Below are 19,434 nucleotides of genomic sequence, written 5' to 3'. Positions count from 1 at the left end.
AGCACAGCCTTCAGGATTCTGCCCACTTTTCAAATGCTTACGGTAAAATGCAGAAAGACAAGAATCACTTAAAGATAGAATTTATAATTAAAAGGGAAACAAAATATAAAGATTTGGAAAATTCTCAGAATGGCTAGGTCACATAAAGGAAGAAAGGTATGTTTAAGAAAGAAAATCGAAATTCTGTCCAAGTAATAATTTTATAATGAGATTAGCATGATAAGAGTTAAACCAAGTCTGTTCCCCACAGCAACAGAAAAATGACCCTGAAGGTGCTGCAGTGATCTTTGATCTTTGGTTTGTTCTTGCCAGGTAGGTCCAGAATGGGAGCAGAATAGTTTGGGGGAGAGGCCAGGGCGCCTGTGGTGTTTCAAGGTTTGCTCCCCATACTCAGGCACAGAGTTCCTCTTTTGCCACTCCATGTGTGGTTTGAATGGGCCTATGTTCAGTTCGAGATGCTACTACGAAGGGTAATGAGGTTGGCGTCATCTGTGTGATGCTGACCATGAGGCTATCAGAATGCAAGAGCCCCTGAGGCCAGATTACTTCCACCCAGACATCAAAGGGTATCTCAGACAGCCTAGTAGTCCAGGGAGAGGCTTGCCACAGGGGTGGGGCCGCCACAGAGCCCCCACTTTGGTGGTACTGTGGAAGAGCTTTGGAAGCAAGGCTGCCCCTCATACTCCAGACTTGCAGTGTGCAATTATCAGCATGGGAAAGCTGAAGACACCTGACTTTTACCCCACTGAAACAGAGACAAAAAAACACCATGGGGACAAAGAGCAGGTACACACCAGGGCTTTATTACAGGGCCTGTCACCCCTTAAAATATGGTAGATGATTTTTCCTACCCCCTCACTATTCTAGGGGATTTTACCCATCTCAGAAACCTGGCTTATATGCCCATATCTTTTAATTACTATAAAGATAACAATAGGCAATGTATTATTATTCTATTAGTTTGTTATGAAATTTTGTTTTACCTTCATTCCACAAAATAAAAAGCCCCACAAAAATCTGGCTCCTCATTAAAGCCAGGATGCCTTCATCATAGTGTTACCAGTGTGATAAATTCAGCAGGTAAATTCCAGGCTCCTTTCAACGAGGAGCAAAGAATTGCAAGCACACAATCCAAATGGCAAGTGAAAACTAGCTGCACTTACTGAACATCAGGGAAAGATGTGCTCAGGGCAGGGCCATGCTGACAGGAACACAGCACGAACAAAAGTGGTACCAGGGCAACGGGAAAGTAAAATCACTGCGTACAGAAGAGCTCGCATATGACCAGGTTCTCAGAATTTGATGTGGCATTGTTGTGGGGCACCATAACCAACCCTTTTCTTGCCTAATGAAATTATGTACTTCAGCATAAGGCAGCGGGCTGAGCCTGATGGATCAAAAGCCAATCTTTGTGTTCACCCCTCGGTGCTGTGAACGGCAAGGTGTGTATAACTGTACCAAACAGTCAGCTCGAGATGTTTACTGACACAACACTCCATGTATTGTGTGTCTGTTCTAAAGCATCATAGGGGTTAAAATATACCAACCACCCTTGTCTTCTGCAGACATCTAATCTGCCATAATGAAATCCAGATGTGGCTGACAGTAGCCCCACCAGGGAAAGCAGGAACCAGTCTGTACCCACTAGGCAGACGGACGGCAAGGTGTGTGCAGCAGCTCCGAAGAGGTACCAGGTGAGTTTACCCCTGAAATGCTCAGTGTTGAATTGCTTGCATTTAGGATTTGTTTTCTTAAAAAGATTTCTGTCTCCTTTTTCTTGTAGAAGCAGCCCAATTCAATACAACAGCACATGAAAAGCCTGGTCTGTAGCTGCCAGCTGTCTATGCGAGAAAGCTTCAAAATGCAGTGTGAAGGCACTGCAGATTTAACTCAGCAGCATAAGCGCTCGCCTGGCAAGCGCAAGGCTGTGAGTTCAATCCCCAGTACTAAAAAAGAATATCACAGTATGAAAATATATGCCCTGTTGGATGTGAGGACATATACCATGTTTCCCAAAGAAAATGATTGTTATTGGTACATTTTAGCTACACATAATGATCACATTCATCACAGGGAATTTTTACCTGTTCATGATATGACTTGGTTCTTTTTTTTCCCATTCCCCTATCCTCTCTTCAACCACTTTCCCCCTCCTTATCTGCAAAAGCTTTGTCTCCATTTTTCCTCCTTTTACCCCCTTCCTTCTTTCCACTCCCCTCTCTCTCCCCTCTTCGGTTCCTCTTCTCATTTGAGTATTTTCTTCCTATTTCAAAATATTGATTATACATTTTGGCCCTTATTCACACTTTCAGTGTCTCACATCAGAGAAACAATGTGGTATTTACACATGTGAGTCTGATCTATTTCCTTTCAGAGTATGGTCTCATGCTGCATCTGTTTACCCAGAATTATCTCAAGTTTATCCTTCTGTAGGGCAGAGTAGTACTCCACTGTATAAAAAAGCCACATCTTCTCTATTCATTCACCACTTTGATGGGCGTTTGGGCTGTTTCCAAGACTTAGCTATTACAAACTGTGCCACTATAAACACGGGTGTGTATGTATTGCTGTGGTATGATGCTTGTAATTCTTTTAAGAAGATGTCAAGAAAGGGAATAGCTGGATCAAATGGAATCTCTGGTCCCAGTATTTTGAGGAAACTTGACACTGATTTCCACAGTGGTTACACTGTGTCTACCCTCCCACCAGCTGTGGAAAAGAGTCCCTTTCCCCCCACAGCCTGCCAGCATTTGAATTGATTGATTTCTTGATAGTAGCCATTCTTTTTATGGTGAGATGGAATTTTACAGTTGTTTTAATTTGCATTTCACAAATGACCAAAGATGTCGAATGTATTTTCATATATTTATTTGCCATTTCTATTTCTTCATCTGAGAAGTATCCGTTCGTTTCAGATGCCCATTTTTGAATTAGGTCTTTAAGTTTTGGGGAAGGTCTAATCTTTTGGGAGTTCTTTATTTATTCCAGGTAGTAGTCCTTTGTCTGAGGAACAGCTGCCAAAGATTTTTTCCCACACTGTGTGTTGTCTCCTCACTCTGGTGGTAGTTCCTCTTGCTGTGCACAAGCTTTTCAATAAGATGAGACCCAAGTTGTTGATTATTTGTGATAGTTCCTGTGCATTTGGAGTTTTGTTTATAAAGTCATTGTATACACCAATGTCTTCAAGAGTTTTATGTATTCTATCTTCCAGAAGATTAGTGTTTCTGTTTTAATATTTAGACATTTGATCAATTTTTATTTTAGTTTAGTGGATGGTGAAAGATATGGGTCTAGTGTTAATCTTTGGCATGTGGAAAGCCAGATTTTCCAATATCATTTATTACAGAAATTATCTTTCTTCAAGTGAATGTGTTTGGCATCTGTATTAGAGAAGTGGCTAAGCTGTTTCTGAACCTTCTAATCTGTTCCACTGAACCACGGGTCCATGTGGGGTTTTCCCCAGTATCAGGCTGTTTTTATCACAGTAGGTTTATAGTATACTTCAAGTCAGGGATTGTGATGCCCCTGCCTTCCCTTTGTTGCCCAGTATCTCTGTTGGTATTCTAGGGCACAAAGACATATACTTTAAATTTAGAAATTATTCTGGAACTCAGCTACCAGGTCTTTATTTGTGTGGTAATGAACAAATGATGCTGTGAACAAATTTGTTGCTCCCATTCCCCAAACCAATAGGAAAGTGATATTCAACAGTTTGTTCACCAGTGTCAGACTGATGTTACATTTGCTGACAAAGCACAAGTTGCCCAGCATAGGCACTGCACACAATCACAAGGCAAAAATTCCCAATGAAGTGCTGCAATTTCAAAACAGAGAATTTTGTAGTACAATCTTTGAATTTCAGACAGATATAACATTGGAAAGAATAACACACTGGTACTGCTGATGGCCACATTACACCACGATGGAAAAATTCAACAAACCTGAAATGGAACCTGAGATGGAAACTTTTTAGAACAAAAACAAACCAAGTTGTTGTTGAGTTTACACAGCAACTCTGATGCTCCTCGAAACACAAAGTGCTGGCCAATTGTGTTTTACTTCGTCCTAGACATGTGTGGCATGAGTCATTTGATAGTTTACAAAGAAAATAGCAAATAAAAAATATCATGGAGAAATTTTATTAGAGGATTGGCATGGGGCACTCATAAGAGATCATTTACAAGAGAGGAAGAGCAAAATATTTTTGCCCAGGGAAATACACCAAAAAAAAAATTGTGGAGCACACTGCTGAGCTGACAGGTGAACAGGCAGGTGCAGTATCACAAAGACCCACTGTGACAACAGGAAAACCAGAACGATGTCAGCTGTGCCCTACTAAAAAAAAAGGACGGAAAACAAAACAGGGGCTATCAGTTCAGGTGATGCTGCCCACAGTGCATGCAGTTTTCGTGTATGAAGACAACCGAAGCAAAGATTGTTCTGCGGTAGACTTTTGTTCATGTTTATATTGTCATTCATGTAGATATTTACTTCTGATGTTACCTTTTGGGTTTTGTAAGCAGGTACACAGTATATGAAAATGTTGGTGTCTATTCTAAGCCCTCATTACATATTTGATATTTTATTTTATTGATCTTATTTTCCTGCTAAGTGCACATTTTACAATATAGTAAGAAGCTCCTAATAAAACTGTAAGACTACTGAGATGTAAAGTTTATCCTGCAAAAAAGACAGGAGAACTAAACACATGGTGTCAGTGTGAGTGAGACTCTTGCACAGAATGTGCAGTTGTCTGCGTGAAGACTACCTTCGGTGTGACAGTTGAAGTAAAGATTAGTTTGGTTGCAGAGTTATATTGGTATTTTCATTACAGTTTATACAGAATTTATTTCTGTTGTTATTTTTTAGACTTTGTAAATCAATATTGAAAATTTTGATACTTTTTTATGAACAATAAATATTAAAAATTCAATACTTTATTTTTGATATGTTTTCCTGTTAAGTATTCATTATTTAATATAACAAAACTCATAAAATTATTAACTCATCAATAGAAATACTTCTAAAGAATACGTGTGACTTTTATGCACCCTTTAGTATGCTCCTTCAACACAGAATTTCCAGGATCCCCCAAGGGTAAGAGTGTGCACCTCAACCCAGGTTCTCTCCCTGAATCTCTAGATATGACTGACAGGAGTGACTGACAGGGTGCTGTGTCAGTTCAGGGGTCTTAACCTGCAGGCCTATCCTGGAATTCACTCTGCTCTTAATTATACACATAGTATATAATACCTATGCATGAACTCTTAATAAGATTGGAGAATGGCGAAGGAAGCAATCTCCCAAGAGAACTAGATTTATCCTCCAGAAATAAAGACCTCTCTGGAACCATCTAGCAGAACCAGAACTGAAATAATAACCACCAGACCCTCATCCACCCCAGTAAACCCCATAAAAGTTGGCCCCTTTCTTTTGTTAATGGGACAGCCATATCTTCCTATTTTTTTTTCTTTTGGAATTGATGTGTCTGCTCTAATTGTGTCTCACTAAAGTATTTTGTAAATATATATTTCATTGATCTCATAGACCCACAGATGAGAGCAATTTCCCTCAGGATGAAACACAGCTTTGAGTCTCGTCAGTATGTTATTTAAATAAGAATCTAGACTAGACTTTTGAGTAGATGATAGAATAGGTTAAAGACTTTTGGGGCTATTGAGACCAAGTGAATGCATTTTGTGTGTGAGGATATAAGTTTGGGGAGGCCAGGTGTGGAATACTATGGGTTAAATGTGTTCCCCCAATACTCAGATGTTGCAAATGTGATGATGAAGTAGGATGGAAAAAGTGAAGTATGATGGAAAAAGTGAAGTACGATGGAAAAAGTGAAGTACAAAGGAGACAAGGAAAATCATACATTTAAAAACTGCAGGGCTGGGAATGTGGCTCAGCGATAGAGTTCTTGCCTTGCATGCACTAGGATCTGGGTTTGATCCCAGCACCCCCCAAAAATAAGTACCGTGCTTCTACAGATCACCACCTTCCTGTGTCCAGGCGCGCAAGGATCTGTTGATAATAAGGAAGAGAAATGAGAGGGAATACAGTGAGCCGACAGGTAACTACACTTGTTTCATCCCTTAGGTCCCTTTTTTCTTCCTCCCTTCCCTATGGGGGGAAAACCCAGGACCCCGCCTTCTGGAGCCAGCATCTGCGTATTGTCTGTGCGTCTGGATTGAGGTAGTTTGTGCTGGGCCTGAAGAATTTTGAAAGACCAAGTTGTCTCTAAAGACAAAATTGTGACTTTTAAAGTTCCATTTTTCCCTACTGTTTACAATTCCCATCACGAAACGGGAGCCCCTATGGCCTGATTGCCTCCTAAAGGCTTTGTCTCTTAAGACTACTGTCACCAGCTGAGCTGAAGAGATTCCTCAAATGGGAGATGGGGACTTCAACTCACTTCCATCACACAAAAATAATTTTTAAGGCATGTCAGTGAGATGCATGCAGAGGTTTATTCACACACTAAGAGGAATAAAGAGAGACTTCTCACAGGCAGGGCACATCACAGTCAGGGACTGGGGGTTCTTACGTGGTCCCGAGGGTATCTTCAAGATGGGAGTCCAGGATATAAGCTTCTACTGTCATCAGGTTACCCATCTAGTAGGCTATGCCAGAATGCAAACCATCTACATGTGTTCAAAGCTGGCTTGTGCTGCCTATTTCTGAGGAAGAAAGCCCAATTACAGGTGAAAAGCATGGGCCCAGGGCCAAGTTTACAGGCTTTCTTGTGTCTTTAAGAGCCTTAGGAATTTTTTTTGGAGTGTCCTGAAAGGAGGAAGGCTTGAGAAATTATTGTATCCTGAAACTGCAGGTTTTTAAATCTTTATTTATTTTTTTGGTGGTGCGGGGGATCAAACCTAGATCTAACCCACTACAGCCCCGACTGGGCACAGTCTGTATTAGGGAGCAGTGCTAAACCTGCACATGAGTATCTAGGAACTAATTGAGCTGTGTTGGATTCTTGACTCTGAGAAGGTCCCCCCCCTCCCAAATCCCTTGAGAGGGGCCCAGCCACACTCCTGGGAGAAGGGTCCTGCCACACACAAACAATAAATGAAATTCATTCTATTGGCACTGGCATCCAGTGGACTGAAGCGATCAGCTTCGTAGACGCTCAGGTCTTCCAGTTGGCACAGTCACATAAGCAGCCTTCCAAGATAATTATTAAAGTAGGTCTCAACTGTGGTAGGAAAGCTCACTACTGTAAACACTCAGATCTGTGAACAGCCTCCCGAGAGCTGCGGAGACAGCACAGATCTCACATCGCCTCCCTCTCCTACACCTCTCCTTACTACACTCTTCTTCCCTAACACTGGGGCCCTAACTTACCTAAATTGTCTCGCTATTGTAACCGTTGCAGAGAATTTTAGCTGTCCTCTGGATACTCGGCCCCCTCTCCTGTGATATTTGCATTTCATGCATAATTTGTCTATAATGTTACAAACTTCACACTCCTACATTTCTACTGTTATGAGAATGAAGAATTCTATTTTAGCACTTCTCTTTATCAAGCGAAATTAGCATTTTCACATTACATGAAGAATAAAAATTGTTGGCCATCTCCTTAAAATGTCTGGGGCTCAGCCAGGCCTGAAATTTAAGTTCTCAGCGTCTGGGAAATTTTGCACAGGTTTCTCGGTGCAGCCTGCCGTGCATCTCTTCTTGTGAGGATGACCTGGCAGACTTTCCTTCACAGAAACCTGACCTGCGCACCATGAGAACTGGCTCCTGATGTGGTTTATCACCTTTGTTTACAGTTTCCTACAGGACAGCAGGTGCAGACGCCTCCTCACTAAAGGATGTACCTAAAATCTTTCAGGACCAGTATGAGAGCTTTATGTTAGGTCTCACCTCCAGAGCAGAATCAAGGACTGTGTCAAGCAAGGACCTAGAATGAAGAAAGAGTCCCAAATTCATTTTCCAAAATCCAGAGATTTCTGTTCTTAATAGTTATGAAGACCTCTAATAACTCTGAGACTGTCATTTTTATGAAATCTTGTTATGAGAAAACAGACAATCTAAGCAGGACAAATACTAATTAACTCATCAGACAGGGGCAGAGACCAGGAGAATAAGTGGAAGATCTTGTTGACATCTTTTACAAATCTATGAACCTAATGCTAACTTTAAGAACCTAAACATTGGACTTCCGGGAGAACATGGCGGACAGATAACAGCAACTACCGGAGGCTCTCTGAAAGACTCGGCTCAGAAGCCAGGAATGGTGCGGACTAAGGAGACATAAGCAGGTGGAGATATGCTCTGCTGATTCAGGAACGAACTGGGCTGAGAGAAACCAACTTGGAATGCAGTCCTGGCGCTAAAACAGGAACAGAAAAGCCTCAGTGTGGAGGCTGGACTCCACGCCATTATAAGCCGCAATTTGGGTTTCCCGCCGCGCGGCGGCTGGCTGCCTCTACAGTGACTCGGCAAGGAGAGAGATGCGCAGAAGCTCTGAGAACAGCAATCTGCGAACGGCAGGGAGGCGTGCACTGACTTGTGGTGAGGTGAGTGAGAGAAACTGACACTCTACCATGGTTTGACTCCAGCAGAGGACTTTCTGGGCCCGAGCAGTCCTGCGGGAGCAGGGCGCGGTGGCGACTCCAGCCACACATCCCCCTCTCGGGCGGGATTGGTGAAAAGTGCCTGGCCTGCGTGACACTGCCGGAGGACCTGGTAGGCTGTCCCAACCCAGATCCCAGAGCCTGACAGTGGCCGGGAGGGGAGACGCGTAGGCTGCCTGGTCCATAACTCCCTGGTGCGCAGCAGTGAGCGGGAACACCTAACTGGCGCAATTCGATCAGGCTGTGGCTGACTGGGAGAGAAGCTGGGTCTCTTATATAAGCTTGCATATATAAGGAACAGAGAAGAAGAGGCAGCATGGGAAGAGGCAGCAACAAGAAAGGCTCCTCGGCCCCCAATTCTGAGAAACAGGCAATAGCAGACACCGCACCAATACACATAAGGCGCCATATAGAGAGCCTCATAGACCAATTCAGGAATGAAGTTATCAACGACCTGAAGCTAGAAGTATGCAGAATAGTTAGAGAAATGCTAAGAACCACCCAAGAAAAAACAGGTGGTGGAATGGAAGAACAGAAAAAAAGGGGAGAATTGTTTGATGGAGAAAACAGAGAAAGCATAGAATACGTGAAGCAGGTTCAAAGGGACTACCAAGATACTAAGAAGTCTATCGAAGACTGGCATAACAGCTTGAAAGAAACTAAGGACAGACTATCTGAACTGGAGGGCAGACTTGTAATATGGGAGAATGAAATGAAAAACTTCTTAAAAATAACAAAGAAACAAACAGCAATAATACAAAGACAAGAAGATGATAAGAGGATCCATAACTTAAGGATTAAGAACATAAAAGAAGAAGTAGGGACACAAACAAGTGAACTACAAAAGCTACTCACAGAAATAATCCAGGAGAATTTTCCTAATTTAGCAAAAGGTAAAGATACTCAGATGTATGAGGCATACAGGACCCCAGCTACCTACAATCCAAACAGAGCAACACCCAGGCATATAATAATAAAAATTCCAGAAATTCAATACAAGAACAGAATATTAAAAGCTGTCAGAGACAAGAAACAGACCACTTACAAGGGAACACCCATCAGAATTACAGCAGATTTCTCTGCACAAACCATCAAATCACGAAGAGTGTGGGGGGAAATAATTCAAGCTTTGAAAGATAATAATGTCCAGCCAAGATTGAGATATCCTGCACAACTGTCCCTGGAAATTGATGGAAAAACAAGGTGCTTCCAGGATAAAGAGGAACTGGGGAAATTTGCAACCACCAATTCAACTCTACAGAGAGTATTGCAGGATATTCTAAAAAAAGAAAAATACAAAGAATCCAGAAATAATGGCAGAGAGGCCACAATGAGTGGAGCAGAGAACAAAATGAAGAAGACAAACTGACAGCTACTGACAGAAAAAGAGCTCAACAGAAATGAGGCAGAGAAGATTGGATGATAGGAACAGCTATTTTGGAGAAAATGACATCTTAATAGGTAATACTGATTTAGTATCATCTTGTTTTGAAGTTTCATCTAGCTTTTGTCCTTCTGTCTCCAATGGTCTAAATAGGCTGTATCTTATTGGATTTTATTATGTATGATGGTATAAGCAAAAACCTTTTAAAGACAAGGAGATTATACAGAAACCATTGTTCATTTTCTGTTAGTCGATTCTAAATACTCTGTAATGCTGTCATTCTCTTGAATGGTTTTACATTGTTTTGATATACTTAATGCTACAGTATACGAAGTTGTACTCAAGGATTTCAAAGAAAGAGACAATATGGAAACTACTTTTAGGTTAGAATTATCTGGTGGTGAAACACTATTCTGCTTAAATGGTTATATTTTGATCTGCGTTGTTTCTTTGTTATGCCCTCTTTTATCTCAATCTCCACTCCATTATTTACTTTTTTATCTTTATCCTTTTAATTAAAGGGAAAAAATAGCAGGATATATTATAGTAACCCACTTTGACTTTTCATTACCTTGATTTAAAGCCCTGTATTACTCTCACCATCTTGTTTTTGACTGATGTTCCCCTATTCTGTTTTGCTGGATAGTATCAGGTTCGAAAGTCTAGGCATCAGCTGTGAAGATAATGAGATTCATTATGACGCCCATTCTTGTTGACTTTTATCTACTTTTGAAGACCTACAATGTCTCCAATGTTTTGGTTTTGTCAGTTTTATTCTTTACTGTTTTGTTCAATTGTATTATAACTAACGATATAGGCAATTCTATTAGAGATAGCGGGAGGCATTATGGTAACCATTGTTGATCACCTTGTATTATGTTTTTACATTATCTATTATGTCCACCCTTTTGACTTGACCGATTCTGTTCTGTTATGTCACATTTGGTTTTACTCTCTTCCAAAAAAGCAATAAGAACCGTGGGAGCAATGAAACCCAAAATGTGTAATAGTCATGGTACAAAAGAGAGGAAAAGAAAGTGCGCCAAACTATATAACTGCATGTATATTTAAGTGTATAAGATAGAAAATGATATCACAGAGTTTTATTGGATCAATGAACAGAACTGTTTGCAGTATCATTGATGGAATGTCCACTTTACAAGCTTTAATTTTGTGACTTGAACAATTATTTCTAAGATGACAATATGTAATCCATTAACTAGTGATTTCTTACTGTTCATTTTTTTTTCTGTAAATCTGTATAACTTGTACCCTTTCCCTGCTTTTTTTTTTCTTTTCTCCTTAAATAAAATTTAAAAAAAAAGAAAGAACCTAAACATTCTTCATAACTTACTTACAATGTTAAGAGAAAGAATTAAACTGAGAAACTGCATTCCAGTTGGAGGTGTTTCCAGGCAAGAACCCGCCTGGGATATTACAGACGGCTAAGTGAGGTACAGCAGGCAGTGGGTAGAGCTGGGTCCTCCAGGGAATCAGGACAAAAGGTGAAAATACACCTGGAATGCGGCCAAGATGCATCAGCTGGAGGCCAGGCCTCAGGGTAACAACAGAAGGACCAGGCCTGCACATTCCCCAGGGGGCGAGGAAAGTGACAACACCTGGTCTAATTAACAGTCTAACTCGGCATCAGTCATCCCCAAGGGTACAGTCACCCGCCTGAAAAGTTCTTTGATCTTTCCATGTCCCCCCACTACGTGCCTTGCTTCCCCACTGGGTCAACATTACCTAAGCAGCTACACCTACAATCTTACTGGTCATAGCTGTAAATTATACTGTACCCATATGGGTTTTGCTCTGTAAAATTTCCTTATAAAGTGGGGTCCTCAGCTACCATTTGGGATCCCTCCTGTTCCTCAGGGAGGAGGCCTTCTGTCTCTCAATAAATATCTTCCTACTCTTGGCCTCCACTGTTCCCAGAATGTATCAATTTTTAAAAACCACAAACTCGGAGACGTAATAGATGTCCATCAACTTGGGAGTTACATTTCCCTTACATCATATTTGGAGGTTCTTCTGATGTCATCCCTGTTATATCCCTGTTATCTATCTATAAATCAAAAAACTGCGGCATGGAAAGATTTAGTAGTTTGAGGTTTTACTGGTAGGAGGTGGTAGAGTTAGGATCAGAATAAGGTAGTTCAGTGTTAGAATTCCTATCTTTAATCATAATTCCAGAAGTGCAACTCTGACACTGGCAAGACAAAACAGGCTGGGCGCAAGTGTGCACACCTCTATTCTCAGATACACAGGAGGCTGAGGCAGGAAGATTGCAAGTGCATCCTAGGCAATTCTTTAAGACGTTTTCTTAAACTTTTTTAAAAGAGAAAAAAGATAAACAATGAAATCAAGTTTCAAAATAGCTTAGGAGGACAGTTACAATAATTGATACATTGATATTATTGTCTTCTTAGTAGTTATCAAAGTACAGGATTAGGCATGAGATTTTGTGTAAACAATATTAGCACAAAACATTCTTTTCAAGGGTGAAAGAGAAGTTAGCTTGCATATATATAATTTATGCAATGTCTTGCATATATATAATTTTTTTCTTTTTCTCTTTCTTCTTTTTCCCTTTTCCCCATCACAGTTTGTCTTTTCTTTTGAACAGTGTTTTCTCAATTCACTGTATCTATTATATATTTCTTATCCTATTTACTTGTTCAGTTTCTCACACTAGTGAGTCAATACAATTTCTATGCCCCTGTCTGATGAATTCATTAGTATGCATATGATTTATTTTACTTATTCTTATGGTCTCAAATTGTATTGATTTACCTATAAAAGTCTCAAGTTTATCTTTCTTTATGGCTGAATAGTATCTCATTGTATAAAAAAGTCCACATCTTTTTTTTCCATTCCTTGGTTAATGGGCACCTGGCTTGTTTTCAAAATCTAGCTATTACAAATTGTGCTGCTATAAACATGGGTGCTCATATATTGCTGTGGTATGTTGTTAATTCTCCTAGGAAAACACCCAGAAGAGGAATGCTGGGTGGAATGGGACCTCTAATCCTAGTCTTTGAGGAATCTCCACACTGATTTTCGCAGTATGATATCAGTCTATGCTCTCAAACTTCTTTTAAAGGGTTGGGAATATAGCTCAGGGATAAGGTACTGCTTAGGTTATAAAAGGCCCTGGTTCAACCAACTGGTACAACGACAACAAAAAGTCAAAAGGAGATGGATGACCTAGATTCTACTGTATGAAATACGAGGGGGCATGCAAGGAGAAGGTGTTGGGCCCGAGTGGGGGATGGGAGTTCTTTATTCTATGATGCAATGGTGATCTCAGGACAAACTGCCACTAGGCTGAAGAAAATGCCCTGGCTGCTTGAAGATCTGCTTGGGACCACAGAAGACATGGGATTCCTCTGGGGCCCACTAACACAAGCTCTAGCCTGCAGCCACTGTGGCCACTGCTGCCTCCACAGTCCAGGGTACCTGGTGGTACTTTTCTTATTCGCTATTTGGCAGATTCAAAGATGGCAACAGTGTGAGTCCTGGTGCTCTGGGGACATGACGACAGTCAAGGTGGGTGACTGACCAGGGATATACAGGTGGATATGTGAGGTTGGGTGAGGGAGCGCTGGTATGAATGCGGCCCCCGTTGGGACACTAGATTTCAGGCTGGCTGAGGGTCCTTTGACAAAAGATCGGAAGCCTGCAGTAGATGTAGGGTTAGGGAAGGGCATATGATCTCCAGATGAGGACTGGGTGATGACCACTTACAGCGGATGAGGAGCTGTGTGGCTGCTGACCAGAGAGAGAGGAGAGGCTAGGTGAGACGTTGTTCACTCCCGAGACAGAGCAGAAAGTGAGGACTTCATAGTACTGTTCGCATCACTGAGTGCACTGCTGAGAGGATCTTTCTCTGTTCCCCAGGGCCTGCCACTTCTGTATGATTTTGCTTTCTTCAGCCATCTGCAGAAGCGAAAGTCCAAGGAGAAAGAAAAAAGAAAAGAGGGGCAAGGTGAGAGAGCCCAGTCATCATCTCTGGATCCGGTGAAACCGTGCTGTCCTCCCAAAGATGCTCCCAGGGGCGATGGAAGCAGTGCAGGCCCGCCCCAGCCACCCTGTGGTTCTGAGAGCCTCTCAAAGGCCCCAGGGACAGCATCGCAAACACTCTCACAGCCCTCAGGCTCCTTCGGCTCCTCCCCCGCCTTCCAGATCCCTACCACCTTACCTGTCAGAAACAGGAATGCACCAGAGAGCCGCCTGCAACACAGAAAAAGCCAGTTTTTCTATGGTCCCCCCTCTCAGCACAGTGAGTCCCTGGAGACTATCTTTCTGGGCTCAGACAGCTGCTCTCCCCTGAAGTTATCTCTCTCTTCCGTCTTCAACAAGCCTCTTTGCCTGCCCAGGTACAATCTCTTGTTTCTCCGCTACTGCTCCCCAACACAGCTTCCTACCCGTGAAGCCCACACTAGGGAAGACCTGGGAGGGATGACCCCTGATGCTCAGCTAGTTCGGCCTTCATCTCCCTCTCCTGTCCCACCTGCATCTCTCCGTCACAAGCCCTTGCCTGTGGACTACCATGCAGACCTATCTGGTGGTGAGGCAGACAAACCGGGGCTTACACAGGAGAGAGAGGTTCTTTGGGAGTCTGATGATCAAGCCCTGCACCCACAGCCGGAACTCCAAGGAATCAGAGCCTCGAAGTGCTTGTCTTTATCAGAGGCCTGCAGTGGAGAGGTATGGCACCCCAGACTCCATCAACATAATCCAGAATCATCCTCTATCTCCCCGCTGAATCCTTCTAGTCCTCTGGGAGTCCTGGCCAGGTTTGAGTCCCCACTGAGAACAATGAAACAAAATAAGCACCCAAAAGACTCTGAGCCAGCAATGCCAGCTCCCAGTGCAAGCCCAGCTTTTCTACCAGAGCTCCGGAGAGTCAGCCCTATAGGAGCCCTATCTGGGTCTGAGGACCTCGGGGAAGGGGAAACCAGAGAACAAAAGGGGGATCGTCAGCTCTCTGAGCCCCTGATCCTGGCCCCTCACCAAGCCACAGTATTCGTGATGGAGCCTCGAGGATCTAGTCCCCCCAACATTCTAGCTGGGGATGAAGCTCAGTGGGAAATCACCGGATGTAAAAAAAGACCCCAAGTTTCTGAACCCTCAGTTCTAGCCCCCTGCCAACCTCCAGCTTCTCTGTCAGAACCCCCGAAAGTCAGCCCTACAGGAGGACGTTCTGCTCCTAAGAACTTCCAGGAAGACATGGGATACAGAGATACACCTCAGGTTAAATCTGCAGTGCCAGCCCTCTACTCTCCCCCAGCCTCTTCCTCAAAATTCCAGGAAAGGAATCCCCCGGCAGATTCACTTGGGTCCGAGCCCCAGTGGGGACACAGAGGAAACCCAGGAAATCCCCATGCCGCTGAGCTCCTCTCCTTGGACCTCAATCCAGAACTCTATGAAACCAGCCCTGTGTGTGTCCCATCAGGATCTGAGACTCCAAGGAAGGGCATGCAGAGTAGAGAAGATCTTGGGGTCTCTGCTGACTTAGTTTCATCTTCCAGGCTTGCTAGCCTTCCCTCAGCCTCTCTGCGGCAGTCTCAGGAAATGGGCCCCCAGAGGCTCCTGTCAGAGTCCAAAGCTTTGTGGGACACCAAGGGGCAGAAAATGCACTTCCGGCTGCCTGATTCCTCAGAGACAACTCAGAGAACACCTCTAGTCCCCCCTGTAGAACAACACAGAACTAATACTGTGGGTGGCCTCCCTAGATTAGAAACTACAGGGAAGGACTTTGAAGATTCGAGGAATTCCAAGGCTTCTGAGCCCCCATCTGTGGCCCTCAGCCCATCCCCTGTTCTTGTACTTGAACCTCCCAAAGTCAGGGTTCTGTCTGATGAAGCCACATGTGGAAATATACAAAGAAAAAAGAGCTCGTGGGTCTCCCAGCTCCCAGCTCCCAGCTTACTCCAAGACCTACATGGAGCAACGCCTCTGGTTGTATCTGACTCTGAGCCTGTCACAGGAGACATGGAACAGAAAGAAAATGACTGTGTCCCTGTGTCTCCAGTTGAAGGTCCCAGCTCACTTGCAAACTCTGTTACAGAGTCTCACATAAACGAGACTTTTGGAGACAAGCCTGCCAGGGAAGGAGCAGAGCCAAGAGGGAAATATCAGGCCGCTGAACTCTCAGCTCCCAGCTCACTTTCTGCTTCTCTACCAGAGCCACACACTGACCTTAAATTTTTGTATAAAAATGTGCAGCAAAACGAGGTCCCCTGGGTCCCTGGTCTTCCCATAGGAGATCTCCTACACCCAGTATCCTGGCCTCCCATCCTAGATGATGTTCTCGGGATTGAGCCTGCCCAACATGCCCTACAGGAAGGAGAAATGTTTGCAGGGGCTAGGGCAGAGGCCCCATCTTCCCAGGCTCAGGCCATCCCAGTGGTGCTCACCCACCCTGAGGTCCCCACCTGGCAATGGAGTAGGGAGCTGGAGCACAAACTGAAGAAACTGAAGCAGAACCCCGCTTTCAGATCCCCTGGCCCGAGTCAACCAGCTTGCAGCTTCGATCCCCTGAGTTCCACTCACCTAGACCCCCGCAGACTCCTTCCTTGGGCGCTGCAGAAAACCCACCCTCCCAATCCGCACCTCCACTCTTCACATCGTCATCCCCTGAATGCTCAGCTCAGAGCACCTCAGCCTGTCCAAGCCTCCCCTTGTCATCACTTCCTCTCCTCTCAGGTGCCTCAGCCAGAAGCTTCTCACCAGGCAGAGCCAAGGTCTCACAAAGAGGAGAGAACAAAAGAGAAGGTGGTGGCTCAAATCCCATCCCACATGCTAGGTTTTCACAAAAAGGCTGGTGAGAAGTGTCCAGAGGCGGGCAAGGCCTCGTACACTGAGGTTCCGGCCTCAGGCAAGAGACAAAACAAGCCTTTGGTCCTATCTTTGACCAAAAAAAAAGAGAGTCCCAGAAAACCCAAAGCAACAGAAGGTTCACAAGGGAAGGCAAGACTGGGCTCACCCACAGTCATGGGAAAGAGCCACAGGGATCAGGCCCGGAGACCAGCAGAGGCCTCTATGAGCACACTTCCTTGCAGGTCTCAGCAGCAGGCCCGGCCCTCTCAACACACTGCCCTTTCCCAGCCGCTTTTCAAGGCTGCCGGTGCTGAGGAGCAGAGAAGGGCAGGGCTGGTGCCTGGTGCCATCAAGAACCCTCAGCAGAGGGTGCACTGCAAGCACTGCCCATGGGCCCGCATGGAGAGGCACCTCCCAACTGCTTCCCCACAGGCTCCCGTCACCAGGGATCTCTGAAGGGTGTCAGCCAAGTTTCTGGGTCATCATGGAGCCTGCCAACAAATTCCAGTCAGTTAGAGAAAAGTCTGGTAGCACTGACACTCGGTACCTCATGACATCAAGCTAAACCAGGTAGAAGAAGGGAGGAAGGAGAAAATCCTAATAAACCAGGTGATTTACACAAGTCTCACTCTTGTCCACTGCGGAGTGTGGGGCAGTGGGATGTGAGTTCCCTATTAGCGTCTGGTACAGCCATATCCCCTCAGAATCAGGTCCTGAACAATGTTATTAATACTCCTAACGTGCTCTCTGTAATAGTTTTGACCAGTTCTTCTTAGCTCTGTTCTCCTCCTCTTCCTCTTTCTCTTCTTCCTCCTCTTCCTGCTCCTCCTCCTCTTCTCTGGTCAGCTCACCTATTCCCAAGGCTTAAAAAACAAGAGGCTTTTAACAGGTTTAGTGACACCAGGATTTTTCTTCTATAATTGCCTATTCATAACAATTACTCATTTATCTACTAGCTTTCTAATATTGCTATAAAAATCACCACAAAATAGCACATATCTATTTTGTCAAAAATCTGATGTCTCACAGGTATAAAGCCCAGGAGTTGGCAGGGCCACATTGCTTTTCGGTAGCTCTAGCTAGGATTCGCCCAAGAGGCTGCCCGAATTCCTCAGCTCTGGTCCCTTCAGGGCCAGTAAAAGCAAGGCAAGTTCCCACATTTCCTCACTCTGGCCTCTTCCTCTTCTATTTTTAGAGAACTTTGTGACCTGGATCCACTTGGGTAATCATCCAGGACACACTTTCTATCTTAAAGTCAATTAACAACCCTTAACTCTATCTACAATCTTAACTGTCCTTTGCCATGTAAAATAATATTTTCAGATTCCAATGATTAGGGTATGGACATCCTGGGAGGTCATTATCCTGCTTACCACAGTAATTAAATCAATCTGTTAAGCATGTTACAAATACTTTCTCCCAATCTGTAGCTTATTGTTTATAGTAACATTATACCAACGTTAAAATTTATATGTTGGTAAATTTAATGATTTTTTTGAAGCAAAATCTTCTATGTAGTTTAGAGTGACCTTGAATTATGCAGCCCAGGCTTCTCTCAAAACCACAATGATCCTCCTGCCTCAGCCTCCTGAGTGCCAGGATTACAGGCACGTGCCACCATTCCTGGCCGGCACCGTTGCTTATGGCTTACAATAACACTTTCTTTTGGAATTTGCTTTGTATACTTATGTTTGTATTGATAATTAATTTTTGACAGTATGGCCAGGCATGGTAGCACACACCTATAGTCCTAGCTCTTGGGAAGCTGAGGCAGGAGGATCCCTGTGAGTTCAAGGCTGGCGTAGCTACATAGAGAGTTCAAGGCCAGCCTAAACTACCTAGTAAGATCCTGTCTCAAAAAAGAAAAAAAAAGAGAGAGAGAGAGAGAGAGAGAGAGAGAGAGAGAGAGAGAGAGACTGTGCTTGATCTTCAGGGAAATTTACGAAAAGGGAAAGACTTCCTCTGTCTCTGTCTCTTAGACAGAAGCTTTCTTTCCCCCGTAAGTATATTCCGCTCTTAAACTCTGTTGTTCCTAGAATTCATTCGACTTTAGAGAACATGAACTCATACCAGACATCGGTTGGGAGAGTCTTTCCCTTACCTCACTCCTGTATGGGATGCCAGGGAAAAGAGCATCACAGTTACCTAACGGTAAATTCCACTGTACAGGCAGGCAGTAGTCTAACCTGTCACTGACTAAGGAGGCCCCTGCTTTAGTAGAAAGTAAATGGAAATTGAAACTGAAGTGACAGTGTGAATTTACAGGCAAAAGCTTTCATCAGGAAGTAAAAGAAAAGATAGGGAAAGAACTCCAGCGTGGGTAGCTGGAGCGGGCGCGCTTGAATGAAGAGGGGCAGATCAGATGGGTTTGGGGGTGCTAGAGTCTCTTTGTTCTTTCTGTCTTGAGCAAAAACTGGTCAAGGCAAGGTTGGTAACAAGGTTTCACACTTACTAAATATTGGAAAAGAAACAGGCTTTGCAGAGTAAGTTAGGGCCAGGTAAAAACAGGAAAGTAAACACAGCACAAGAGTGAAAGGACACAGCAGCCTCGAGCTCAAAGCCAGTTGTCTTTTTTGTGTTTCCCACCCTGAGGCTCGCTTCCGGTCTAGGCCATCTTATCAGAGGGTTGCTGGAGCT

General features: G+C 43.8%; 1 protein-coding gene and 1 long non-coding RNA gene across 2 annotated transcripts in view; one reads left to right on the top strand and one right to left on the bottom strand.

The window, feature by feature from the left end:
- Window positions 1-2,851: 2,851 nt before the first annotated feature.
- The window catches only part of LOC134470680 (uncharacterized), a 70,306-nt gene continuing 53,723 nt past the window's right edge, over window positions 2,852-19,434 (bottom strand). Inside the window, exons 3-5 of the long non-coding RNA XR_010039728.1 lie at window positions 13,720-13,911; window positions 6,551-6,683; window positions 2,852-6,027 (exon numbers count right to left, since the gene is read on the bottom strand). This is a non-coding gene — a long non-coding RNA (uncharacterized LOC134470680). The remainder of the gene's footprint in view (window positions 6,028-6,550; window positions 6,684-13,719; window positions 13,912-19,434) is intronic.
- Spata31g1 (SPATA31 subfamily G member 1) lies at window positions 13,020-17,419 on the top strand. The gene is made up of 2 exons (XM_063225968.1): window positions 13,020-13,521; window positions 13,873-17,419. The coding sequence occupies exons 1-2, from the start codon at window positions 13,270-13,272 to the stop codon at window positions 17,251-17,253; spliced, it is 3,633 nt and encodes a 1,210-aa protein (XP_063082038.1). The 5' UTR covers window positions 13,020-13,269; the 3' UTR covers window positions 17,254-17,419.

This window comes from Cavia porcellus, unplaced genomic scaffold, assembly GCF_034190915.1.
Source record: "Cavia porcellus strain 051 isolate PalLab524CR breed Dunkin Hartley unplaced genomic scaffold, mCavPor4.1 scaffold_1, whole genome shotgun sequence".
In the NCBI taxonomy this organism is placed as follows: domain Eukaryota; kingdom Metazoa; phylum Chordata; class Mammalia; order Rodentia; family Caviidae; genus Cavia; species Cavia porcellus.
Note: the sequence above shows the minus strand (reverse complement) of the source record. Positions and strands in the feature narration are given on the sequence as shown.